Source organism: Phaethon aethereus (genome assembly GCF_964289735.1).
Source record: "Phaethon aethereus genome assembly, chromosome: 8".
NCBI classification, from domain to species: domain Eukaryota; kingdom Metazoa; phylum Chordata; class Aves; order Phaethontiformes; family Phaethontidae; genus Phaethon; species Phaethon aethereus.
Genome location: NC_138584.1, coordinates 17,064,873 through 17,092,321, shown reverse-complemented (window position 1 = coordinate 17,092,321; position 27,449 = coordinate 17,064,873). Strand labels below are relative to the sequence as shown.

Below are 27,449 nucleotides of genomic sequence, written 5' to 3'. Positions count from 1 at the left end.
GAGTGTATTCCTAGACTTTGATAGATGGACCTTGGTGAGGAAGCTTATTTCTAGTGAAACCTTACAGATCTCAATGTGCCTCCTCTTTAAGCCTTTACAAACATGGCTGTTTAGAGGTCAGTTTTTTAGGTTATAGTGGTCCAGCGCATCCAATTATGCACTATAAAACAAATGTGTCCTGATTAAAAGGTATGCCTGTGACTACAGTATTGACAATCCACAAACAGAAGTGAACATGTAAACAGCATTAAATCTAGATATCTTCCTGGAATACTACTCATTTTTCTTTTTTTTTTCCCCCCCAGGTTACACATACAAAGATCTTTGAACAAGTGGATATACTAACTTGCTAAAGATGTCTGTTCCAAGCCAACACCGTTCTATTATTATTAACCCTCCTCCACCAGAATATATAAATAACAAAAATAGTGGTTGTCAAACAAACCAGCTTCAATACTTACAGAGGGTGGTCATGAAAGCCATGTGGAGACACAACTTTTCCTGGCCATTTCATCAGCCTGTAGATGCAGCAGCACTGAATCTTCCTGTAAGAACCATTTTGGAATTAGAGTATTAGTATGTAGAGTATTACAGGACTTGTGAATTAATGTTAGTTTAAGAGTTTTTTTCTAATGCAACAGGTCATTGAAGACTACTATGAACTGCTCTCATTAATCCAAGTCTGCAAGAAAGCTGTGTTTTCTCTCTGATTCATACTAAATTCTGCATCTTTGTTCATTTGCTTTCTGATCTGAGACTGCAATAAATCAATATTTCTGAGGTATAATAAGAATGCTTAGACAGGCCTCTTGGAGTTTCTGGATGTTGGTATTCTGACTTGCCTTCTTTCTACCTCACTGCTGGTTTAGCCATATTTCTTAACACTGTGTAAGATGTGTGTTTTTGTTTTGCTTTTGAGTTTTCTATTTGTAATAGCAGGTAGCCAGCCTCTTTCAATGTCAAATACTTTATGATGGAAAAGCAGATCTGACTGACCCTAAAGTGAATAGGCAAATCTGGATCCAGTTGCACAGAAGTAATTACACTTGTAGTACTACTTAATTTCAAATTAACTTTGGCATCTTGCTCTGAAGTTTTTAGCAGAATTAAATGTCTCTGCAAAAATAGGGAAGAAAGAGTATAGTGTTTTCATCATACCACAGTGGTAGAACATTCTTCTAGGAAATGGAAGATCTGATGCTTAAATTCTTGTTCTGTATTGCTTTGTGGGTTTCATTTGTGTAATAAGTGCAACACAGTGGATTAATATAATGTCTTGTGACAAATTGTCTTAATTCAGGTATCTTTAGACTCCAGTTTTGGATCACCCCAGCTTTTTCAGTCAAATGAAAACATTGGTTATTCATACAATGGTATTTGAAATGACGCAGAAGATACTGCTTTTAGTAGATAAGTAGAAAGGTGTTAAATAAAACCATGGTACATTTCCTTTGACTTTTTTTTCCCCCCTCCCCCAGCTTAAGCAATTGTATTTCATTCTCCCAAATTTCCAAGACTAATTCTACAAAACCATGGGTTCTGTTTAGAGCAGACAAAAGCCTTTATCTGCAGCTGTTTTGTATGACAAACTCATTTGGTCAGATTGTCCAAAAGCACAGTCAAAGTGACTATCTTTCTGTGTCTTTTCTTACCCTTTTTCCTTCTTGGAAGGAACTGTCACTTAAGGTTAATATTAAGGGTCATTCAATGAGAGTTGTAGCAACATTTGCAGCTGGCCTCAGGGCAGTTCTGTCTGTCTGGATTTCTAAGGCAGCCACTTGACTTCTAAAAGTATGTGTTAGTTCCACTGCTGTACAATAACAAGCAAACCTCTGGCTCCATGGCAAGGACAATGAAGGTATTTGCTTCCTTTGCCTCTCCTCCAGGTGTGAGAAGATGCAGAATGGGCAATACTTAATTATTAGCTCCATTATTTAAAAGTTTTCTTGGGTTTCTTTTGGTAAATTCAACAGTCTGCACTATGATGTATTTAGCTTTGTTATTTCACTAAAATAGATTGTTAGGACAGCTTTAGAAGACTTGAAGAGTAGTAACTTCACACAATTACAATGTATATGTGAACTTAGTGGAGATATCCCTGTTCTGATTTCTTAGATGCAGCAGCAGGGAATTAGCCTTATGCTCTTAATCACAAGCTTTTAGCCATGTTATGAAAACAATCACAATAGTTCACATTCCAGCTGCCTTTCAGACATATTGCCACATCTTCACTAGACTAACCCTGAGAGGAGAGCCAATATAACCCAGGGGATGAAGTATTTGATCAGCAACTGTGAAAACTTGGCAGGTTCTTTTTGTCAGTGATGGAGTCTTTGTCAAAGTCTGTCTTTAGCTGCTTTTCCCCTGTTCTGTAAACTGGAGTGCTACTTCAGGTAAATGGCTTTGAGATAACAAATGAGAAGCACATACACTTCTCATAAGTGCTACTACCAGTATAGGTCTGAATCCTATTGAAATAAATATTCTTAGGGGCTTTGAATGGTGGATGTTATATGAAAGAGTAAGGAGAAAATACAAGGTGAAGAGTTCCTGAACATTTACTTCTGTGGTACCTATGACTATAGGGGAAAGTTTTCCTTTAAATAAAATATTCCTTCCAACATAATGCAATTCTCCTCTCTTGCAATTTTACTTTTGTAACTAAATGTGTAAGAAACTTCATGTCCTAATATGAAAGATTGTTGTGTGACTAACTCTTTCAAAACCACAGGATTATTACAGTATTATAAAGAAACCTATGGACCTGACCACCATTAAAAAGCGTCTGGAACACAATTACTATAAAAAAGCTGCAGAATGCATTGAAGACTTTAAAACTATGTTCTTGAACTGCTACATATATAACAAGGTATGCAAAACACAACCTCTTACCAGTAACCAGTGTTATTGAACAATACAAACAAGTCTAATACAGGCAGTGATTATTTGAGCCTGGACTAAATTGGTCAATGTCTTCATGATGTTTTTGAAACTATTTTCTCTGAAAGGTGGGGGGTTTTTGCTTATGTGCCCTCAGTCAATTCTAGCAATGAAGTCTAGCCTGCTGTTACAACTGAGTGAATGCTCTTTTCCGCACAAGGATTCTGCCTGCAAAACCTCTGTGCGTTAGTTGCAGAGCTCATGAACAGCAAGCGCTGTGTAACTGCTGTACAAGTTTAAGGCTAGCAACACTGAGCCATGCTCCACTTCAGCAAGTTTGGTTAAACTTGAAGTGTGAGCATCTCCCTGTGCTTGGATGTTTGTTGGATGTGTTGTATTGTCTTTAAGCTTCAACAGCGTTCTTCAGAACATAGGAATGAGTAAGGGAGTTACAGATCTACTCCCTTTTCCCTTTGCTGTGGGAAATATGTGAATATAAAGCAAGTAGGACTGCAGTGGGACAGTGGGAGAAAGAGTATTTCAATAATGAATCAACTTGTATTAAAGTGGGTACAGGGGGCAGAGATGGCAAGGACTTACACACCTCTCTGGTACTCCTGGCTTGTTGCAGTCTGCTGAAGCAGGATTCTGTAGACTGTTTCTTTTACAAGGTAGCCCTCCATTACTGCAGCCTCTCCTTTACTCTGAATGTTACTTGACTATATTTTGCAGCCAGGTGATGACATTGTGTTTATGGCCCAAGAACTAGAAAAAGTGTTTATACAGAAAATATCCCAAATGCCACCAGAAGAAAGACTAGTGATTCTGAACAAAGGAAGGAGAAAAGGAAAGAAGCCAGAAGGTAAGGCCTGTATTGTATGTTGAATTGTTAACATATTAAACAAGCAAAAGCTGGAAATGGAGAATTCTCCGTAACTTGTCACAACTCGGCCCTGGAGCAGCCGGGGTGCTCTCCACTCTTCCCAGAATATACCAGGTAAGTAACAACATTGCTATAAGGCTTTAGCAGATTCAGTGCGGCCATAACATTTTTTTTTTAGATAAATTTCCTATTGTCTACTGATGAAGTGTGTTTTAAGGCGTGGGGGGAAAATCAGAATTAACAATTTCATCAGTAGTGTAACAGCACAGCTTCATAGGCAAACTTCTGGTGAAATGCAGTGCTCTTGCCCACAAAAAAGGTGAGTCAGTTGAGACATCTCAAGCTTATGAGGAAATTACACAGTAAATGCTTGAAGCAACATTGGGAAGCCTAACCGTAAGGGGCCAGGTGATTAGCTGCAACTTACTACTCATCACTGACTTCCTATGTCTTTTTAATTGCTCTTACAACCTGTTTCACTTGTACAAAGTGCTCATTTCTACATCTAAGCTCTCAATGCCAAAGAATAAATACTTATATTGATAGAAGACTATAGAATCACATGTGCATCTCAATGGGTTAATTTGGAGACCTCCAAGGTAGTCTTCCAAATTGGCCCAGAGGTATTGTTGTCAGTTGTTGGGGAATAATGTTCGCTATGTTTTGAAAGAGCTGCAACACTTCTTCACCCTGATACCTCTTAATTATTTGCCTTTTGACAGACATGGAGCAGTGACCTTAACTAGCCCAGTTCCTACTGGGTCACTTAACAGATGCTCTTCTTATTTAGCTGTGCAACTATACAGCTCTTCATGGTCTCTTGATTACTTGATTTGCTTCCTCTTCCTGCTGTTTGTGGGGCAGTGGTCCTTGTTGCTGGCAGCATCTGAAATAAATGGTTCTTCAAAATAGTATTACAGTTTGATAGGTCTCTGTAGCTTTCTGCTCAAGATATATTTGAGGAGCAAGACTACCTTTCAGTGGTCTGGTAGATGGATATGGAAAAGTAGTGGATTTCTTGGTCACTTCACAAGAATTTTTAGTGGGTTAGGAGGAAGAGGAGATACTGAGCTGGCTTCCTGTTCTTACTAGCTTACTTGAATAAGATCTCAAGCAATTCACTGCCTTGGCAGAATGTGTTGGTTGAACAGGTAGAAGCGACTCCCAGAAAAGATTTCTGTTGAGAAATGTGTTGGAAGCGGAGTTAGCTTATGTGTTCTCAAATGATTGCAACAATTTCTTCAGATGCTTTCATAACACTAACTTGCTGGTACTAATGCTGTTGAAGTCCCTGTATATCCCTTTGCACACACAAACATGCAGCTTTTGCAAATTTTGAAATGTTCTAAGCACTACTTTTTGAATTGGAAAGTAGAGCGCACTGCTATGATCAAGGAAATATTTCTGTTCTGTCTTTTGCAGATTTTGGCTTTAGAAATAGATGTATATACACAGCTTTTTTCCCCTTTTTTCAAAAGAAAGGTAACTGCTTTCCATTTCAGAGAATTTCATGGTGTTGCTCAGTGTTGTGCTATATAAGCTAATAGGTGTGAATGTCTATGCGAACTAAAGAGAATCACAGAGCTGGAGATGATGTTAGTAATCTAACCAGCCAAATAAAACACAGAAAAACATTGGTCTAAACTGTCATCAAATCAGTGATGGATATCTGTAATACTGCTAAGCAATATATGCAAGTCTTAACTATGCTTAGGAAACTTGAACCTTCATGATGTAGTTTAATGCACTGTTTGCTGCTTTATGTCTATGTAGAAAATAACTCCCTTCTCTTCTTCGCAAGAACATTTTTACAATGTACAGGTTTTAGTGTGGTATCTCCCTAACCTTCCCTCTGAGGTTAATCCACAGCTTCCTAGAAGCCAAATATGCATAATGGTACAATATTCTAGCTTTGGTACTAACTCTGCTGAGTAGAGGAGGGTATCAATGTTGCTATATGTAACAATGCTCTTGTTTGCATGTATTTGTATAGTTTGGGTGTGGTGGTGATCTGTTGACAACTGTTCAATTTGATTGTGAAAGAATTTAACTCGAACATTTAAGACCTAACTTTAAAACTTTCTGCTTTAAAATAACCAGAAACACAGCAGCCAGATCCTGGGACTTCAGATGAACAAAGCACAACACAGAAACAAGCTGAAAGCAGTGAACAGCCTCCAGTGATGACTCAAGAGCTACATCAGGTTATACTAGCTCCTTTGTCTGCAGCTCAGCCGACTGCTTTAATGCCAACTGCGGTCCCTATAACAAAAGTAAGTTTCCTCAAATGACTTACAGAAAGGTATTGAAATTGCTGCTTCAGACTCTAACAGCAAAACCATAGGAGCCATGCTTATTGCAGTGTCATTTCAAAACTTCTATTCTGATAGATAGTAAGAGATCTCTATTAAATCTTTTACATCTCTGCTAAATAACTGGGCCAGTACTAATTCTAGAAACGAAGCAGAAATTGGTATGACTGCTTGCTACATTTTTTCTTATAACATCTTTTCCTATTTTCCTATAAATGTGGTTTTAAAATATTATTCTTAAAGAAACAAAGTGAACTTTAAGATGGTCATTCTTGAAGTGTACTACCATACTTCTCCAGGCTTCACCTTGATGTAGAAATTGTTCTTTCCTTGAGGTATAAATAATGGTTTTAGTATTAAACTAAAGCTCTTTCTAAGTTCTATTTAATAACTTCTCATGTTTTCAATGTAAATCAAATGCTTGATTCCCCCAAAATAGCACATTTGCTTAAACACTGTGCAAGTAGCCTGGAAGGTTAGTAGCTAGAAGGTTGTAGCTCACAAAAGCAAATTCTTGTTAACTGCAATCTGAATTGTATGTGAACATCTGACACTTTTGTCAGATAAACACTCTTGTATTGACTTAGTTTTGGTTTTGCTCTTCCAGTAAGGAATAGGCACATGTGCCAGGCTCTCCTATAGTGTATATTTACACCTTACTGAAGAGTCTGAACACTGATGACAAAGCACACATTGTATTGTTTCCAAACCAAATACCACGCAGGTTAAAGAAAAATAGAGATAAACCTTGTACATGAAGCCCTCAACAAGGCTTAAAATGAATTGCAGTAACTTTTCCCCTTCCCATGGCAGTCATCTTGTGGTAACTTCACACCTAGTAGCTTCTTGGAGCCTTCTCAAATGGCTAAAAACTGACCACAACCTGATCTGCGGTACACCCTGTTCTTTCCTTTACATCTAAGATTGAGCTTGGTGTGCTGATCTTGTAATGCCTTACAGGTTTTCAGTCTGAACTTGTGGAAGTACCACATTCTGCTCTGATTTAAATAGCTGTAAAAGTTCCGACACTTTTTAGATTTTATTTTTGTGCAGTCTGAAAGCTGACCATTCTCTCACTGTTCTGGACACCTGTATTTTAGACTGTAAAATTTTCTTTTCCCTAGGCAAAAAAAGGTGTGAAAAGGAAGGCTGACACTACAACTCCTACTTCAACATTCATAGCAAGTGGTGAATCTTCTGCAACATTTAATGAAAGAAAAGTTCTTGAAGCATGCAGAGGTGAAAATGAATGTATGATACCAAATAAGCTTCTGAAAAGATACTTACCAGATTCTCAACAGTCACCTGGAATTCTTAAGAAGATTCCGTTGTCAGAACAACTAAAACATTGTAATGAAATACTTAAAGAAATGTTTTCAAAGAAACATGCAGCATATGCATGGCCTTTCTTAAAACCTGCGAATGTTGCATCTTTCTCGTTTGGTGAGAACCAAGGGATCACCAAATGTCCTAGAGACCTGAGAACCATTAAAGTAAGTATGTTTTGGAGGGAATTGGACTACTTATGTGCTTGCTTGAATAATTTGTGTAATGACTGGATTTTAATAGCTGAAATGGTGTCATGGAAGCTGCTTCTCCTTTGAAAGAAATAATGGGCATAGAAACCACGTATACTTATCTCTCAACAAACTAAGCCACAGCTTGAAGAAAGTCTTTTAAGTCTCATCGTAATTATGTGTATAATGGCTAATGGACTTATCTGTTGAACAAGCTAATATAAGTAGTGAGGGAATAACCATCTCCATGAAGCACTTCCAAGCAGGCTGCCTGTTAAGTAACTTTCAGTCTGTATACACAGTGCTGTTGCTAATGCTCTATAAAACAAAATGCAATTCTGTAAGTCAACTTCTGCTTCTCTCTGAATCTCATTATCCTTGAAGTGCCCTGGAACTTCAACACTGGATATTTACATTACACCTTTCACATTTTCTGGGAAAAGAAATGCCTTTAGATGGAGATATGTGGCCAGTGCATTGTGAACACTGGGCACATTTGTCTGGGTTTGAAGTATTTAGCCAAGTTAAGATCCACTTTTGTGGGGAGGGTTGAATTTCAATAGTCTATTGAATTTCTTGAAAACTGGCTTACACAATATAAAGGTTATTTGCCAGTTTCTAGCACATCACTTTGAATCAAACAATTGTGGAATAGGCTTTGTATAAATACGATGTTCAGAATCAAAACCAAGTGCTGAGCATGTGACCAAAGAAAATCACCTGAACATTGTTGTCTTGACCTAGTCCTGAAACTAGTACTACAAAGTCCTTACAGCAACTACAGTTAGCAAATCTGTTTAAAAGAGGAAATTCTCTTTGTTAAAGAGAAGTAGGTCTTTCCATAATGGTTCTTACAATATTTACTGTCTTGATAGAAGCTGAACTTGATACTGGATGTCAAAATTTCTGTTTCTGCCAGTTCACGGTGATGCACTCTACTTTTAAGCACTAAACATTCATTAATTTTCTTTTCCTCCAGAGAAAAATGGATAATTTTGAATACAGAGATATACAAGAATTTGCTACAGATGTTAGATTAATGTTCATGAGCTGCTACAAAAATAATTCTCCAGATCATGAAATAGTTGTTATGGCAAGAAAACTGCAGGTGAGTTATCACTTAAGTCAGACTTGAAAGAGTTGGACTCTAAGATTCCTTTGTGGCCATCTCATGCCCTGATGTAGCATCTATTAATGTTACCAATTACTCTGTTGCTGTGTAGTTCTCAAACAAGTAGCAACTTCATAATGCTTTTAGAAATATGAAAAATGTGATGTCCTCTCTGCTACTCCCAAATCTAATGCTTTAGGATGTTTTTGAGATGCACTTTGCCAAAATTCCTGATGAATGTGTTGCAAGTGTCCCTCTGCCTACAAGAGAAATGACAGAAGTTTATTCCAGTGAGAGCAGTAATGATGACTCTTCAGAAGAAAAATCATCTGAAGACTCTGAACAGGAGAGAACAGTGCACCTTGCAAAGCTTCAGGAGCAAGTAAGTATTAGTATTCAATGTGCATGGCGGTTATAATCTCTCTGATAGTGTTATTTGCAGTTGTCCAGTCTAAAGCTTAGCACCAAGAATCAGTATTTAAAAGATTCTATAGCCTTTTGTTTTTCTTAAAACAGAAATTTATTCCCATTTGGAAGTACCTCCAAATGTTAAATGAATACTGTCTCAGCAAATACAGACTGTTTTTAGTGAATTGTTGCCCTAGTACTCTTGCCTACCATTTCTTCAGATGACTTAAACTTCTAAAAAATAAAATTGTGTTGCTGTGGTGTGATGAGAGCATTCAGATACTCCACACTTAGCTTAGTGGCATATTTTTCTAACAATGCTATTTCCTTCATATGGATGAAAAGTTCTGTTATTTTGCTCAGTCTCTTGTGCCACACTGTATGGGGTTTGTGTGGCAATGTTTTGGCAGCAGGGTGGCTACAGGGGTGGCTTCTGTGAGCAGCTGCTAGAAGCTTCCCCTGTGTCTGACAGAGCCAGTGCCAGCTGGCTCAGAGATGGACACACTGCTGGCCAAGGCCAAGCCCATCAGCAATGGTGGTAGTGCCTCTGGGATAACTTATTTAAGAAAGGGAAGAAGTTGCTGCACAACAGCAACTGCAGCAAGGAGTTGAGAATGAGAGCAACAACTCTGCAGGCACCAAGGTCAGTGCAGAAGGAGGGGCAGGAGGTGCTCCAGGTGCCAGAGCAGAGATGCCTCACCATGGTGAGGCAGGCTGTTTCCTGCAGCCCAGGGAGGTCCACAGTGGAGCAGATCTCTACCTGCAGCCTGTGGAGGACCCCACACCAGAGCAGGGGAATGCCTGAAGGAGGCTGTGACCCTGTGGGAAGCCCACACTGGAACAAGCAAGGACCTGTGGAGAGAGGAGCCCATGCTGGAGCAGGTTTGCTGGCAGGACTTGTGACCCTGTGGGGGACCCAGGCTGGAGCAGCCTGTTCTTGAAGGACTGCACCCTGTGGAAGGGACCCAGGCTGGAGCAGTTAGTGAAGAACTGCAGCCTGTGGGAAAGAATCATGTTGGAGAAGTTTGTGGTGAACTGTCTCCTGTGGGAGGGACCCCATGCTGGAACAGAGGAAGAGTGTGAGAAGTCCTCCCTCTAAGGAGGAAGGAGTGGCAGAGACAAGGTGTGATGAACTGACTGCAACCTCCATTCCCCATCCCCCTGTGCTACTGGATGGGGAGGACGTAGAGAAAATTGGGAGTAAATTTGAGCCTGAGAGGAAGGTGTTTTCTAAGATTTGGGTTTATTTCTCATTAACCTACTCTGATTTGATTGGTAATAAATTAAACTAATTTCCCCAAGTCAAGTCTGATTTGCATGTGATGGTAATTGCTGAATGGTCTCCCTGTCCTCATCTCAACCTACAAAGCTTTTATCTTTTCTCTCCCCTGTCCAGCTGAGAAGGGAATACGTGTGGCTTTGGTGGGCACCTGGCATCCAGCCAGTGTCAACCCACCACACAAAAGCAAGTCATTAAACTCTACTTCAGAAAGCTCAGTATGAAGTAAATGCTAATGTGAAGCATGGCTTTGCTTCACTTGCTAAGAGTGGAACAGGTCTTGCTTTTGCTTGAACATAATCCTTTAATGTGCTGCATCTATAAACTGTGGGGAAAAGTAGCATTTGTTCTGTTAGTCAAGTGAGGGACAGTTTAGTTTTCAGTATTTGTTAGCGTAGCATATACATAATTTATGAATATAGTCATGAGGACAACCAAAAGTCTACAAGACAGCCTTTGCAACAGTGAAGTATTTCAGTGTGTCTGAATTCTAATTCTCATTATCTGTCCATCTTCCTTCTAATTCCCATGACATTTAAACAAACTTGTGCTAGGTCTTTCTCTGAAGCTGTTAATATGTCCCAGCTAGCCCTTTTATATCACAAAATATCTGGGGTTTATGGGTTGAAGATGCACAAGTCCAGTCCTGCTAGCCTAATTCAGTAATGCTGTAGAGGTTGAACCTAATAAGGTACTTAATTGCTTCTGACATGCTTGAAATTAAAGAGAAGCTGCTGAATACTCCTACAGTGATTTTTGTGGGCTTATTCTTCACAGGATTCTAGAAGACATATGTTGTTAAACGTCTGCATAAAATAAGTAGCCTTATCTTCTACATACATAGTCTGACTAATCTATAATATAGCAAGATGCTTGCAAAATAAACCTTGTTTGGAAAGCAAACATCCTATTAATATCTGCTCAGCTGCTACACACTTCCTGTGATATTTAGGGCCAGTTTATTGTTCATCCTACATTGCCAAAGATTATCAGCTGCTTTTTTTTTCTTTTAATAGCTTAAAGCTGTTCACCAGCAGTTGCGGGCTTTGACTAGAGCATACTTACCTAGACTGAAAAAGAAAAAAGGGAAGCCTAAAAGGGAGAAAAGTAAGAACAAAGAAAAAGCCAAAATAAAAAGCCTGATTCAAAAGAAGAAAAATCTAAAACACAAGAAGAAATCTAAGAAAAAGCTGTCTTTAAACATGTAAGTGTGGGGGACTTGTGTGGGTGTCAAATTATTTTAAACTGCTGTTACTGTAGTATGCTTTTTTCTTGCAGTCAATCAAAGAAAACCATGCAGCAGGTCTTGTTGGCACATAAGTCAGAAGATGAAGATGGTGCCAAGCCTATGAATTATGATGAAAAAAGACAGTTGAGTTTGGACATAAATAAACTTCCTGGAGACAAGCTTGGGAAAGTAGTCCATATAATACAGTCAAAAGAACCTTCACTGAGGAACTCTAACCCTGATGAGATAGAAATAGACTTTGAAACTTTAAAGGCTTCAACACTCAGAGAACTAGAGAGATATGTGACAACCTGTTTGAGGAAGAGACCAAGAAAGCAGCGGGGTATGTAGCATAAATGAAGCTTAAAAAAAAAAACACCAAAAAACCCCAAACTACTAGATTTGTTTTGTTTCACATGCAGCTAAAAAAGCAATGAAGTCAAAAGAACAACTTGATTCTGAGAGGAAACAAGAACTAGAGAAGAGACTACTGGATGTCAATGGTCAGCTAAACCCAAAGGAGAACTTCAAGTGTAATGTGACTCTTACTTTCATTCATTTGCAACAGAAGTAGCTTAAAGTGGGATTCTCCCCTAGGGCTTATGCATTCTTATGCAGCTGGGGACTTTCTCCTCAGAACAGTCTTAAGCTTCCCATTGCTCATCTTAAGATTCTTCCTATGTTGAATGAGCTGGAGTCACAGCAGCAAATTTGGTCTGTTTGGGTCTTAAACATCTCCTTTGTATCTCATCCTTTACGACAGTGAAGATAATGACTTCAGAGCTTAAGGGAAACAGAACACCTTCTCCCTTATGCTGACATATGAAAACACGGAGAGGGGGAGAAGGAGTGTCCTGAAGTCTGTTTTTGTTTGCAATTCATCTGCTGTGGCTTAGACTCAGGAATAGCAAACTCCAGTCATACTTGTTAGACTGCAGCCTCACTAATGCTGTTGTGCTAGCAAAACTTCTGCACCAGTGACAGGTATGCTGTGTTGCCTTAGTCTTAAGGAAGTGACCTAGCAGCATCAATTCAGTTTTTCAGGCAATAATGTGTTTCAATATTGAAGCCAGAAATTCAGTACATCCTTGAGCATATCTATACTCACTGGTAGCTCTTGTGCAGGGACTGAGAATAGGTCAATGGATCTGATGCTACTGTTATAAGTCAAGTTGTTCCTTGTTAAACTAGTGAGTGCTATTATTGCCCTCTATTGGATATTGATTAAGTTCCAATGTAAAACCAGTTATATGAAATGATAGAATCAGCCCTGCAAGACCCAGGCTTGCATCTGGCATTAGCTCAGGCAACAGTCTTCCTACCTGGTATGCGTGATGGCTTGAAAACATCCTAGAAAGAAATGCTTAAGGAAGCAGATGAAATAAATTGCAAAGGATATGCTGCAGGGAGAGGGAGGAGGCAGGCCAGGGAATCTTTACAACTGGCATCTGGCTTGTTTAAAAGGCAGAGCTTAACCTGGCATTTAATAGGCTTGTGTCCAGGGAAACAGGTATCCATGTAGCTTCTTATTTCCAAAGCTTCCATCAGAGCAACACACTTTGAAAAAGCTTTTTGACTGTAAAATCACTATAAACTGAGTTAAATCAACCCTGCAGATGCAAAATAGTCACATGGTGGGGAGGTGGCAAAAGATGACAATTCTGGAGTACATATGGCTTGGGAAAGAGGAGAGTAGGCTATAGATAAAGACCTCAGTGTGTAAGACTGTCAGCGCAACAAGCACAGAAACAGACTCTTAACAGGAAAACTTATGAGGGAAAATGGCTTGAATTACATCTCAAGACAGCACAGTTTTAACCTACTTTAGGACTGTAAGTTGTGTGGTTACAGCTCTTCTTTGACTATTTCATTCATTCAACTAGCTTGCTGCTGGTAAATCTCCCTCCTCTATAAAGGTCTCAAATCCACTGCTGAATAGACAGTGAACAGGGAAATGGCAGAAAATGAGCTGTTACATGGGAGAATAAATCTAACAAGGTTGATCCTAGTCATGTATATGAAGACTGCAGGTTGTTATAAATTCTTCTTTTTTCTGCAGTTGAAAACAATGCTGAGTCCAGTATTGGACCAGGCAGACTGAGCGACAGCAGCAACAGCAGCAGCTCCTCGGACTCTGGCAGCACTACTAGCAGTGATTCTAGCTCCTCAGATAGCAGCGACTCTGAATCGGGTCAGAAAGCTTCCTTTTGTGTTTGTGTAGGCAAAACATCTGCCTTCTCAATTAGCCTTCTCAATTAGCATCTACTGTTTCACATGCTTACCAAGAATTTTTGTTACCCTTGTAGGTTTGCTCCATGCTGAAGCTCAGTTCCAGTGCTATTAAATGAGTGTCTTAATACTGAGCTGGGAGGGTGGGCAGGGAACAACCCCAAACATCCACTTAACTTACCAGTGAAAAACTTTAGGGACCAAAATCAGCTAGCAAGAGGTCTGTGTATCTAACATGGAGACTTGACTATTAGGTTATAGCTTACTCTTATGGTTTTGATTCCTTTTTGAAAGTGTGATTTACTTTATTTTCATCTTCTGGTTTGAAGATGAAGAGTGCCTTACCTTGTGGACAAGGCTTAGTTCCTAATCTGGGGGACAAAAGTGCCAACAAAATTGACTGTAGAGACAAAGTCTACCCTGATGCTTAAGCTGTCTCAGGTTTGTTCAAGGGACACTACAGTGCTGCAGCCTCCAGATATCGGAATGATGTTTCTCTCCATGTACAGAACTCTTCAGTTTTCTAGGACAGAATAGATCTGCCAAACTGGAGGTCTACAGTGTAGATGTGTCTCCTTACACTGTTACCTCAGAGATAAATGCTCAACCCTTTGCAGTGTGGGGAGGCAAATACAGTGAAGTCATTGATGGCAGCAAGGACCTTGATCCTGCATGAATCTTTGTCGTTTTTTTTATATCTGGGAGAAGTTCTCTAAACACATCAAGCTGAAGTCAAATCATTCAAGATAATATTCTTTTCAGTGTGAGGCTTGGCTCTGTAGGTACAACTGCAACTCACATCTTGTATGTGTGAATAATGAAACGTATGTGGATGACACTGATTCTTCTTTTTTCCATCCCCCTCTTTCTGCCCACCTTGCTGTATTTACAGTTACGGAAACCTGCTCAAAACAGACTGGAGCCAGGCAGAACTGTCCAACTTCTATGGAAAAGCATAAGGTAAACTGACTGGAATGGATATAACATTTTTGCCCTAAACAAAGTTATCTGTTTCATACAATGGTACTGGAAATGACACAAGTTTATCAGGGAAGAACAATGAATATGGCTTGAATGCTAATTGTTCTGTAGGACTGGTTTGCATGGAGGTGTAAAATCTGCTATTTGTTAGAAATAGCTTATGTATAACAACTGATATACTGGGAGAACTCCTGAGGCTTTTGCCTCTTACAATTTTTGTGGTAATTCAGTGTTAGGTAAAGGAGAAGGGAAAGAGAAGGAGAATGCTCCACATCCCACCCCATCCACTCCACAAAAAAAGGAAAATCCTTTCCAACTTGATTTTTGAGTACAGAATTGACCTAACAAACAGTGCAAAGACCACTTAAATATTTTTCTTTATCTATGAATAACCTCGTTTCTATACCTGAAAATAAATTGTATGATATTAGTTATTTTCAGGATACTTTATATTTCTACGGTGGTAGCATGAGCAACAGCAGCTTTATCTAGAAATAATTTTTTAATGCCTCTAAGATCGAATTGCTCTATTCCTGTATATACAGTGGGTGTTAATTCTTGTCAGTGTTAGCTGCCTTTCACAATTTCCCTTGAAGCTACCAGAGATAGACCTCAGATTTCAAAGCAAGACCATAGCCCAGCCTTCATTCTTCTTACAATAGACTTGCTTTCACTTAAAGTGCTTAGCTGGATACAGGAAACTAGGCTGCAATTTTATTATTTGACTGTTCCTTCTGCGTCATCACAAGCAAAGACTGAGGGGAGGAATTATGCAACATCCTGTTTAAAAAGTGCAGCCTCTGCAGTGACAGAATGACAGCAATAAACTTGAGAAAACGCAATACAAGAATTAAGTTTCAGCTTGGTCCCTAACTGCCTTTCTGAGTAAAAACAAACGTTATGCTTCAAATCCTTGGATTATAACTTGTTCTCGTGGGTTTTGTGTATCTGTCAAATCAAGGCACTGCACTTTACTGCATGGGTTTTGTTATCTAAACCCTTTGAAAATGCTAGATTATCAAGGACTACTGAATCCCATAAAGAGTTGAAATGGGGTGGTGGTGGGGAAAGGGGAACAAATATCTATAAAAACAAAGATTTGGCTATATTAACTACGGCAATCTCATTCTAGAAAATACCGCTGTGTTTACAGAGGACATCCTACAATGCTGTTCTGCAAGCACAGCCTGCATCTCTTACTAGTAGCTTGCAAAGTCGTGGATCATCTGAACTACAGCAGCCACTTCCTAATGTACTGCAGAGGCCTCAGTCTTTACAGAATAGATCACTTAAACCATCAGAACAAAATGCCCAGTCTCCCTCAGGTAACATCTTTATGGCAAGAATCATGGCTATATCTGACTACTGAGGAAAGAAGGGATGGCAGGACTAATGTTTGTTGCCCAGTAAGCTTGTTTTGGAGGTTATCAAGTGGGTAATAGAGAAAGTTCTTGCAGGATATGAATTATAAAGAGCGCGATATAAATGAAAGCGTGGCAGCACTGAGGGTTGGCTAGGGTTTCAGATTACTGGGGCACTTGTGGTTGGGCAGAATAGTATTAAAACACGGGGACATGTTCATGCCTCCCTCTGAGACGGAAAGTTATACCTTAATGAACCTAGGGTTACAGGAAGTGCTGAACACCTTAAGACAGGAATTAGATGCTTAAACCCATCACCACCACTCAAGTTCATGTCTGAAATCCCTATTAGCTGAATTTAAGGCTTGGTGCCGTAGGCCCTCTGAATTTATTACTGTTGTCTAGACATATCTGATATTAAGTTGCTTAGAAACTTGATCCAAGGAGCTATTCTTTTCCCTCCCTCACTTCAGAAGGTCTAACTTCAGACACTTCTGAGTTTTTGGTAAAAGACAGCTTGAGCTGGTAGCTGATTAACTGAGAAACCTATTAAAAACTAATTAAAAGTAACTGTCTCAAATCATGCATCTAGGATACATATCTTCATATCCAGTTAATCCACAGTTATAAACAGTGACCTAATTTTGAGATGTAGGACTGCACTTTGCATGTTAGGGGAAATCATACACTACTTCTTCCTCAGGTATAATCAAAGCTGTATCTGCTCTGCATGATGCTCCAGACCAGCAAACTCCTCAGAGTACTCCAAGGACAAATCAGTCTTCTGTCACCCAGTGCACACATGCTCTTCCAGAGGTGAATACATGCTTCTCTCCAATGCATTAATTTCAAATAACTTCTTTTAAAGCATGTTCTTACTCCTTTAGATAAGATCTAATACAATATTCCAGGCTTGAATTTGATGCAGTGAAGGCTACTTAAGGTTTATGACAGAAGTTATCTAAAACTCCACTAAGAAAGTGATTCTTATCCTTTAAGAGGGCATTAATTCATTGCGTGTTGGCTGCAACACAAAAGGAAAGAGTTTGGCTGATCAATATATCAAGTTTATACATACTATGAACACTTTAAGCTGTACTACTGAAATGAAATAAACTTAAGTAACCCTTGCACACTTACAGATTAAAAGCCCACTCTACCTACAGTTTCACAAAAGAAATGGGCAGCTTATTTGTAGAAAACAGAACATATAGTATATCAATCTCATAAGCTCAGTAATACTCTGAAGACTATCTGAAGAGTCTACCCTGGAAAAGCGTGTTGCTTTTTCTTCCTGTTCCTAAAGTCATGGAAACTGGGGCTTTCAGGGTCATAGATGATGTGGAATATTTAGTCACTGTTGACTTCTGTCTTAACATGTTCTTGGAGAGTATCCTGGTTAGAAGGGCCTCTGTGTTACAAAGGAAGTTATTGATGCAACTGCAGCACCATGATCTCTTCAATCTTAATATATTTGAAACCATGTTGAGACAGATAGTTAAACATAGCTGCTGTATCCAGATTTTAATACCTTTTATTTCCTGAAATGGATAGAAACTACCTTGAATCTATGAACATAAGAATATGTCCTGCAAGAAAGGAAGAAAAGCAACTTGCCCTTTCCCACTTGCATCCACTATCCAAAGGCAGCAAGTAGTATATATTAAGAGTATAATATATATTTAAGATAATAAGTAGCATATATTATAAGCCTCAGGTTTGTGCAACACATTCCCCAGTTCAAGGGGATTACTACGCAATATTGCACAGAGAAAAGTAAAAGCCAACATCTATTACGTTGTACCATCTTAAGCGTTAAAGAGCTCATATCAGTTTCTCATACTCTACCCACTCCATCACTCAGGATCTCAGAGCAGTTCATGTTCCAAATCCAAAGTGTTAATGCAGGAACTTGCTTTGTCTACCATGATATGAATGAAATCTAATTCTTCCCTGGTGTTTACAGAAGCTAGAGCTGCAACAATTTATTGCTCTAAGCTTCTAAGTATTTAATCCTGCTGCTGTGTAATAAGAATCCACATGTTTAGCACTTCAGAACATATTTTGAAGTCTAACTTCTCTTCTAGGTATCCAACACAACTACCCAGGTTTATGGTACCAACTGGGGTAAACAAGCTGAGAAAAAATTGCATCTAGACAAATCAAATAAACTTCAAAACAAGGCCAGTGAGAGAACTGCTGATTCAATATCCATAAGTCAAGAACAAAGTATGTATTGTCATAATAAAAACTGTAACTGATATCAGGGGTGCAAAGTTAAAAATGTATATGAACTTGGTTTAAAGAAATAAAATGCTGAACACTTGTACATTAATCAGTTTGCAGAATAATGGGGGGGGTGCAGTTTTCCCTTGTTCTTTTTCTTTTTGATTTGCTGCTTATTTTTCTTAAAAAAAAAAAAGTTAAATGGATGCTTGGCTCTTGTTCTGTGTTAAAATATATAAAGCAAATGACTTTTTGATTTAAGACCTTAGCTTTCTGAGTTTAGTACTAGGGATAAGTCACCCAGTCTTCCAGGAAGTCTTGAGAGAATCGATCCTTCAATCTGTCAAACTTCACTGGCCTTTAAGCTGTCCCCTGCTGAAGCTTCACAGAGCTCTTTTCCTGGGGCATACTTTGTGTGTATTCTGAGTTACCATCTTTGGCTCTTGGTTACAAGGATCTAGCAGTAAAGCAATGCCAAACAGGCTTTTGCTGTGGAACAAGCTTGAAATTATTACAAGAACACAGGTTCCCTGAAAGCTGCATTCCATATAGAGAAGCATCAGACTTCATACATATTTCAAACTAGTGAATTCTGAGCTGGACACCAAACATTCATGCCGAGAGCCCCTTGTTACCAGACATGACTGTTTTGGTTCCTCCCTTACTGCCTCCTCTCTAGACTACCTGTATAGGCTTGAACAAGGGAGGGAACAAGCTTCTAAAAACTTGGTTAAATTAAATGGCATAGCCTTCTCACTCATGAACTCTTTAATTGTTGCCAAATAATAATGCTGGGTACTTGAGTTGTATGAAAGCAACTCTAACAAGGGAGATTTAATTCTCCAAGATGTTCTATTCAGTATTTTCATTATCTTAACACACCTATCCATATACATACTGGCCCCCTTTGTTTAGGCTTGTAGCAGTTGGAGCTGGTACATGGGTTTTTGAGGCTGCCTAAAACTTCCATTCCTGTCCTGTATACTGCATGACTGTAACTCTCAAGATCGTGGCATTATCTTAATATGCTAAAGGCCTGGGAAAACAAGCAGAAATAAATCAAGCTCACTGTTTTAACATTTGTGGAAAACATAGCCAAAACTACTGGGGAAGCTTGCTCCCTTCCATACTTAATTGTTTACTGCTTAGTCTTTACTCCTCTTAACTTTCTATTCCTAATCCTCACTTAACTTGTACTGTTTCTATCTTTTCCCCTTTTTCAAGGGACACTTGTGTGGACTGTTGTAGAGGACCTCCTGTGTTTAATATGGGAATTACCCAGTAATGAGACTGCCTTTGAGTACAATTGAACCAACTTTATGTTGCATAGCAGAGCTTTTAACACTGTTACATGAGTGTAATTACCTGTCCCCTTCCATAATACAGTGCTGTTGGATTGTTCCTGTGATGATACATGCCCCAACTGTGTTCCGTGTTATCTTAGCCTTTCCAGTATGAACTCCTGTAGAAAATGGGAAGGAGGTGAAGGAAAATACAGCATTTTGGCGCTTTTTTTTTTTTAAACAACAACTTTGGTAATCTGGAACTGTTGTAGGGCCTGCAATCTATTGATAGAAAGCATGGAGACTGCCCAGTATTATTTGTCTACTTAGATCAAGTCAGGGAAACTCATTTTAGAACTGGATGCTTAAAGCAACTTGTTGAATTTTGTAGAGAATCCCACTGTCTTGGGCATTTCTGTGAGGTTACCTGCATCTCTGAAACAAGAGTTCTTGATTTTTAGACTTGCGACACCTCCAATATGGGTATAGGCTTGGTGTATTGCTGAATTTAGTAGTGGCATGTTAAGAAGCTTAACATAAACTGGTAACCACAAGCTTCCCTTCAGATTAAAAAGCAGTGTCTCCCAATAAGAGGTTCTGTGAAATCTGGCATTGCTGTTAAGTAGCTCTAAAATTGTCTTTTGAGGCCCATGGCTGCAAATACTTTTGATGCAGCCTCATACTCCTGTGTTATATCTACAGCTTTAAGACAGACATGATTATAAATGTAAATTCATCTTAAGTTTGCTTGAGGTAGATCTTCTTGGCAGGTATAACAGGTTGATCAAATTGATCTTTACCCAAAAATGTCTGACCCCATTGTTATGTGAAGTTCGTGCTTACTTTTTTGAAGTATTCAGTGCTCAAGACTGTCAAGTTTCTTCTGTGAAGATTCAAGCTGCCTGTATGAGGATAAATGATTGATGGAAGAAAGATGCCACTTGTATTTAGAGGGACATCTTAATTCTCTAGTTACTTAATACACAATATACCCGGGAGAACAAGTCTCTGACAACAGAATTTGATCTAGGTAGACTTTGCTTAACTGGACCTGGAATCCACGAGAATGGAGATATCAGGATTTGGAATCCTCTTCAATAGGACTTGAGAGACTTCAGAGGTCTTTCACCCTATTTTGTTCCACTGTACAGTTAAAAACTCTCCTGCTCATTTGCCATTATACCATCACAGAGGCAATGTGTGGGGGCATAGGGTAATGGCCAGGCACTGTTCTTGTCTTTTGAAGGCTGTGAGGTCTTTCTGAAGACCCCTTTTATGACAAACCGGCTGAAGGTTTGATGCTTTGCCTTCAGCATTCTATATTCCAACAGCCAGAAACTTCATCTGTTGCATAAAAAAAAAAAACCTAAGCAACAAAACCCTCACAACTTACCTTCAGTTTCTTATTTTACTTAATTTACTTCAATACTGAAACATCACAAATCGCAGTAGAGGACCATTGCTGAGTGACATAAAGTATCTATGTTGTTTATATCTCATTCTAAAATAGGGGCTTTTTCAGAGCCTAGATTTTCATCCCAGAAGCCCTTTACAAAGGGAATGTAACATAAGCTATACATAAGATTAAAAAAAACCTTACCCTACAATATATGGCTTTTGTTAACCATGTGGTATTCTGGCTGGTCCCTAGTATTACAGCAGTCTATTTTCAGGCTTACTATGATGTAGGAAATTGTACCTGTTCCTGCATTTTAAAAGATTTTTGAAGTCTTAAAACATTTGGGGAAAGTGTTTTTCACAAAAAATAGTATGGATCTTCTACAGTAACACAGCGTATCGGAACTGTTAATTTGAAGTTAGTATTGTCAAAATAGCACTTCTACTTTGCCTGTGTAAGTGGTGGGGTTTTTAGTCTCTCAAGTAATAAAGAGGTAACAGCATGGAATACTCACACATCCCGTAGGCTACTGGAAATATGATGACTAGCCCTTACTGGTTGACCTGTTTGCTTTTGTTTTGTTTTGTTTTTGTTTTGTTTTTTTTTAAGTCAAATAGGCTGTAGTGCTTGAGGCAAAATGTGTTAAATGAGTTTACATGATGAATGAGGTACTCTTAAATAATACTGGAATCAAAATGGAAGAGGGCTGAGTGGGGAGGGGACAGGAGGTGAGCAACTGGCAAGATGCTGTGTTGAGACTTTCTGACCAAACCTTTTGGGCATTCTGCTGGGACCTCTCCTAGAATTAACCAGGACTTAACTTCTCATCTGTAGTTGAATTTAACCATTCCTTTCCCTACCTGAAACTGAAGTGGTCCAGTTCAATTTCAGATTAGGAGATGTTTGGGAGCATTTCTGTCATTATGAACCAAATAATAATGAAAAGAAAAAACTGCAGTGTGAATTCTTAAGTCAGTTTCTAGAATGAGTGAATTTTCGTCACTTAAATTTGAGGAAACATGGTCCATAAAACTAACGTGAGTGAAAAACCTTTTTTTATTCTTCCATCAGGTCACTGTACACCTAATTATACAACTAATGGTAAAAACATGCTAGAGCCAAAATCCAAAATTCTTCCAATAAAGGTAAGTGTTGCTCAAGTCCTATTTGAGGAGAAGAGCTTGAGTGTACTTACTAGGATCAATAATTTCCTGTCCTGGGATCTTCTCTGAAAATCTGGTCTCTTATGATTCAAATATTTAGAGTCTGATAGGTCTTGGGCATTGTTATAATCTGTAGAGTTTTATATCATTTCTAGTGCCAAAAACAAACAAACAAAAATAATCTATGGGCTCTCATAATTTCAGAAAGTAAATAATATAAGCTTAAGTTAAGAATAACTTATCCTTATCGTTATTAAATATATGGCTTATCTCATCTAGTTTTAATATTTAAACTATTAGTGTTCCTCGATCTAATTCTAATATTCAAGCTACTAGTGTGCTTTCCCTTGATGATCCAGTAACAAAAATAAAAGTAGTGTGGAATATAGCTTTGGGTACTATTGGAAAAACCTGTTCTGAAACAGGACAATACATTTTTGATGATGTTATTACAATTGGGAAAGAATATGAAGGTTTTTACAAAAACTAAGCAAAATTAACACAATTAGTTAAAATTAACACAATTAAGCAAAATATTTCCTAGCATACAATAGATTATCTTAAACGGAGGAACAGAGGAATTTTCTTACCTGTTATTTAAATTTTTCTGTGGTAATTGGCCATTTGAAAACATGAAATCAAAACAACTAGTCTAAAAATTGATCATGTTGGCCTCTGGACCTAAAAAGTTTGTATATAGACTGTTGAATTAAAATATTCCTAGGATTTTTCTTTAGGCTCTTAGCTTTCAGAAAGCTATTAACTAACTTATTGAATCTAATCCTAAAAATATGTATTTCCTTCATAAATACATGACCTTCTACTAGAAGCAGTATTTAACAATACTGATTTTATGCTGGTTTATGCTGTGAAGAATATGTCACTGAGGGGATGTGGTGGGGAGAAAACACAGGCATTTAAAACAAACAAAACCCACAAACTTAATACAAAACTATTGTTATATAAGGATCAAGTATAGGAATGAGATGGATGTTCTCCATATTAAACTATTACCAATGGACCTTGCATGAGCTCAGTCTTGTGAATTTATGTTTTCTGGAATTAAAAGACAGAGAAGTAGACATAAAGAATTGTGTAAGAATAGCTATAAATGCTAATGATTTTTAGCATCTTGCAAAACAATCTCAAAGTTGATGAGAAGACATATATTTGCACTAATATTCTGCCAAAGTAGGATGTTTTGTTATAGATATTCCCAAATATCTACAGTCCAGTCAAACAACCCTGTGTTAATGTAAGAACTAAGCAGATAACAGATGATTAGTAGTTGTAAAGTATTTTTGTCTCTTCCATGCTTTCCTTTTTCTAATGACTTCAGGATGCAGGATTTAAGAATATAGGTTCCTGGGTAAGCTTATGCAAAATGATGATGCTTCCAGCTCCGATAAAAACATCTGCTGAGAGCTTCAAACAGTTCAAGAAAGCAGCATTAAAGAAGAGGAGTGGGCAAGTGCAGGAGTTAAAAAGGCCTCTGAGGCAAGCTGAGAGGGAAGTGCAAAACCTTCCTCAAGAAAAACAGAGGTCTGTAACCAAACATTATTCTATTTTTGTTTGTATGCTTCTTTTATGTGCAGGGCCTGCAATCTGGATAGTTAAATAATTTTGTGGTCTTCCTGTTTCTAAGGAAAAATATTTCAGCCTCAGGCTGCTTAATTGATGCGATACATGTCTCCCATCATGGGTAAGGATACTAAAGTATTGAAGAATGAAGTCAGCTTTACAAACTGATAATACCATTATTTAAAGTTGTATAATAAATATGGTTGGAATGGGTGCTGTTACAGTTGAAGAAACATACCTGGCTATTGATGGTAACTGTACTGGAGCACTGGCATGATGCTCCACATTTGTGCTCAGGATATCCTATAAGAAAATAAATTTACCAATGCAGGTCTGCAATTCAGTAACGACTGGTTAGAATCTTTGTGGAATCTGCCATATACCTGGTTACTACTTGATCAGTCAAAGAGAATGGACAATCAGGTGCTTTTGAATTAATAAAGACTTTAAGTATGCATTGCCTACCCTCCAAAAGTTTGGTACCAGGTGGCTTAGTTATTCATGAACCAGTGGTTTGGATTAGGTAATTGCCATGTGTCAGATGAAGGGGAGGGAGCTGTACTACTCTAAGCACAAGTGCACACCCAAAATGCACAAAGTGGCTTTTTCCCTTGCAAATCAGTATCACTTCAGCAGTGAATTAAATTTCTCAGGTTGGTTTGGTTTTTTTTTTGGTCCCCTGGAGCACTCAATTCCTCTCGTCATAACCAGAATTCACACCTGTCCTCAGTATCTTACTTTCCTGTATCTGTAGCCAGGAAAATCCCCATCTTACTGCTATGCTAAAGGGAAGCAGGATAATCTAGTCTTCGAGAACCTGGTGTTAACATAGCTAAAGGAATGCCAGTGTGCACCACTTCAGACAGCAGAATTCTTTGCATTGCTGTAGAGAATGATATTCAATAAGCTGTTGCTGTAGTATTCTTCCCTAGTTGTTTGCAGCCGCTGTTTTAATGAGTGCCCACATATGTATCCTAGTCTGAGGTCTATTATTATGCTGAGTGGAATAATTGACTGCCTACTAATTAGTGCATTGCAATAATATCTTAGATTGCTGTTTGCTACCTTTTTGAAACTCTGCTTTCTGTAATATTTCCCTGTTCAGTAGTCTTGATTTTTTTTTTCTTGCCTTTTTGACTCGGTGAAAAATAAGTCTGAGGCGGTTCCTAAATTCTTCTGCTCCTGCCCATTGCTCGCTGAATTAGAGTAGGTCACTTGTTTGGAGTGTATTATTTTAACAAACAGAGCATTTGAGAGACTTAAGAGTACACTTCATGTTTGGAACATACAGTAAACAGTCGAGGCACCTTCAGCTACTACAGGTTTCCACGAGGAGGAAACTGGGTATGTAGCTCTATGGAATAAGACGTTACAGATGCTTGCCTAAAGTTAGCAAAATCTAACTCAAATTTAACTACTTGAAGAGGAAGAAGGTAGAAGCAAAAATTCGCAGTCCAAGAAAGTTACAGAAGCTTAAGTGTGTGTGCCTGTCAAAGAAAGTGCATGTAAGCTTTGTGTAGCAGGTATATAGCTCCTGTGCGCATATAGAATGGAAATGGAACACAGGAAACCTTATCCTACTCCTGCCCAACAACTGCATGCACGTACCTCTTGTGAAGGGATATCGCTATGGATCAACATGTGAAACAGAAACAATCATTTGAGAGCATGCCCTGATTTAAGTTAGGGTGCAAAGGCTTGCTATGAAGAAAAAGAAGAAACAACTTTTATCCTGTGCCGATCTCTTCTGCTTTCTTGAAAGGGGCCATAAAGGCACAGCACTGGATGCCATGGCAATGACAGACTGCAAGCCCCAAAAAGAGCAAAAGAGCAAAAAACTGCCTGAAGCTCAACAACATACTCTTGTTCAAGACCGTAACTTGGCTAGAAAAATGGAACAAGAACGCAGGAGGAGAGAAGCAGTAAGTTGCTGACTCTTGCCAGCTCATTTTGTTTCACCTTTAGTAGAGAATGAAAAATATTAGCTCAGGTCCTTATTTTAAAAGGCCTGAATGATTGAAAACAATAGAGCTATGCTACCTGAAGAGTTAGTCCAGAAAATTAAATAGGAAACTCAAAGTAGGTCTTCAAGTGGTGAAATATGAAAAACTATCTGCTTGGTCCCATAAGCTTAGAATAATGGCATGGTAAAATAAAATTTTAAATAGGAGTGCCTGCCCTTTGAACAACTTCAAACCTCAAGTCTCGCAAGTGGTCTATCCTCTTTAATGTATGCCATGTGAACAAAAGTGTTAGTCATACTGTTCTGGTCTGAAATATCAAAACTGAGCCTGTTAAAAACTAACTTACTGGTCTTATTGGTGTAGGTAACAAATGTCTTTTAATTGCTATTATTTTTTTAAATTACACATTTTTAAAAAAATTCGTAATATTGTACAAGGGAATGTAAGAACTGCAGTGTGAGACCATGCTAGATTCAGATATGGTCTACTGAAGCTTTCATCCTGTTCAGCTCTTTACAAAGAGGACTTCAACAACATGCTTCGTTGTTACAAACTTTGCTTTGTTATTACAAACTTTGTAATAACAGATGAAGCACACACTTTTGGGGAAGAAGCTTTGTAGCTTTATCTTAAATCTTTATTAAACATTTGACCTGCATAGTGTTAATTAATGTCTGACTGCTCTGAAAATACACTAATTTGCTTTCTTGCAGATGGCTTGTACCATTGATATGAATCTGCAGAGTGATATTATGGCATCTTTTGAAGAGTATCTCAAGTGAAATCTGTATATAGAACTTAATTTCAACACTACTACAAACTGTACAACTTTCAAAATGTACTAGTTACAAGCTTAAATGTTAAGACCACTTTAAAGAGCATGTAAGCTCCTCTAAAATGCTTAATTTTAAAAGCTTGTTCATCGACACTTGAAGCATCACAAGATCTTTTTGCTGCTTTTTTACAATATATGTAGTCTGCTACACAGTGGAATGTACTTATCCTTTTGATTACAGTTTTATTTGTTGTGCATATATATGATAAAACATCAACTTCTTCATTTTTTCTCTTTTTTTTAAATAATTTTTTTTTCAGAAGCACTTGGGAATCTGTTATACTGACCATAGCCAAATTCCTGTGTTTGACTGTATTAAGTCATAGCATACTAAATAAGCACCCATAGAAACTACTTTAAACCAAGGTCTTGTCAATTATGCAATTGCTATCAAAACAATCACTTTACTATGACACACTTGCACAGTATTGGAACTGAGAAAAAAGACCTCTATAATAGTGATAATTTCTAAAGGATGTGTAACATCATTTGTAATCGTAAAGAAGCATTTCCTGGAACCCTGTAATTTCAGCAGCAAATCCTGTATACTTGCACATCTTTTAAGGCCAGACATGTTGGTCTTCTGTTTAATGTGTTTTATGTTAACATAACATTTGGATAAGGGTGCAAGCATGTTTGCCAGATGGTTCTGGTTTTTCACAGAAAGAAATTATCTAAAACATCCCACTTCTGGCTCCAGTTTGAAAGGCTTTCTGATTAATGCAAGGTTCTATTAATGTTGGGATACTTGTCTGAAGTAGAAACTAGAGTGTAAAAACCCTACATTCTTGTTGATTACATATAGCTAT

General features: G+C 38.3%; 1 protein-coding gene across 1 annotated transcript; it reads left to right on the top strand.

Annotated features, from left to right (window-relative positions):
- The first annotated feature begins 36 nt into the window (after nucleotides 1-36).
- BRDT (bromodomain testis associated) lies at nucleotides 37-27,449 on the top strand. The gene is made up of 19 exons (XM_082002761.1): nucleotides 37-547; nucleotides 2,732-2,869; nucleotides 3,613-3,742; nucleotides 5,864-6,036; nucleotides 7,200-7,568; nucleotides 8,572-8,700; nucleotides 8,903-9,085; nucleotides 11,407-11,594; nucleotides 11,669-11,961; nucleotides 12,041-12,151; nucleotides 13,678-13,809; nucleotides 14,740-14,807; nucleotides 15,982-16,153; nucleotides 16,893-17,005; nucleotides 18,277-18,418; nucleotides 22,169-22,242; nucleotides 23,600-23,802; nucleotides 25,604-25,763; nucleotides 26,519-27,449. Exons 1-19 carry the CDS (start codon nucleotides 356-358, stop codon nucleotides 26,585-26,587), a joined length of 3,039 nt encoding a protein of 1,012 aa, XP_081858887.1. The 5' UTR covers nucleotides 37-355; the 3' UTR covers nucleotides 26,588-27,449.

Coding starts and splice junctions, on each gene's coding strand:
- BRDT (XM_082002761.1), top strand. CDS start 356: ATGTCTGTTCCAAGCCAACACCGTTCTATTATTATTAACCCTCCTCCA. Junction 6,037..7,199: donor CTGCGGTCCCTATAACAAAA/GTAAGTTTCCTC, acceptor TCTTTTCCCTAG/GCAAAAAAAGGTGTGAAAAG. Junction 23,803..25,603: donor CTTCCTCAAGAAAAACAGAG/GTCTGTAACCAA, acceptor CTTTCTTGAAAG/GGGCCATAAAGGCACAGCAC.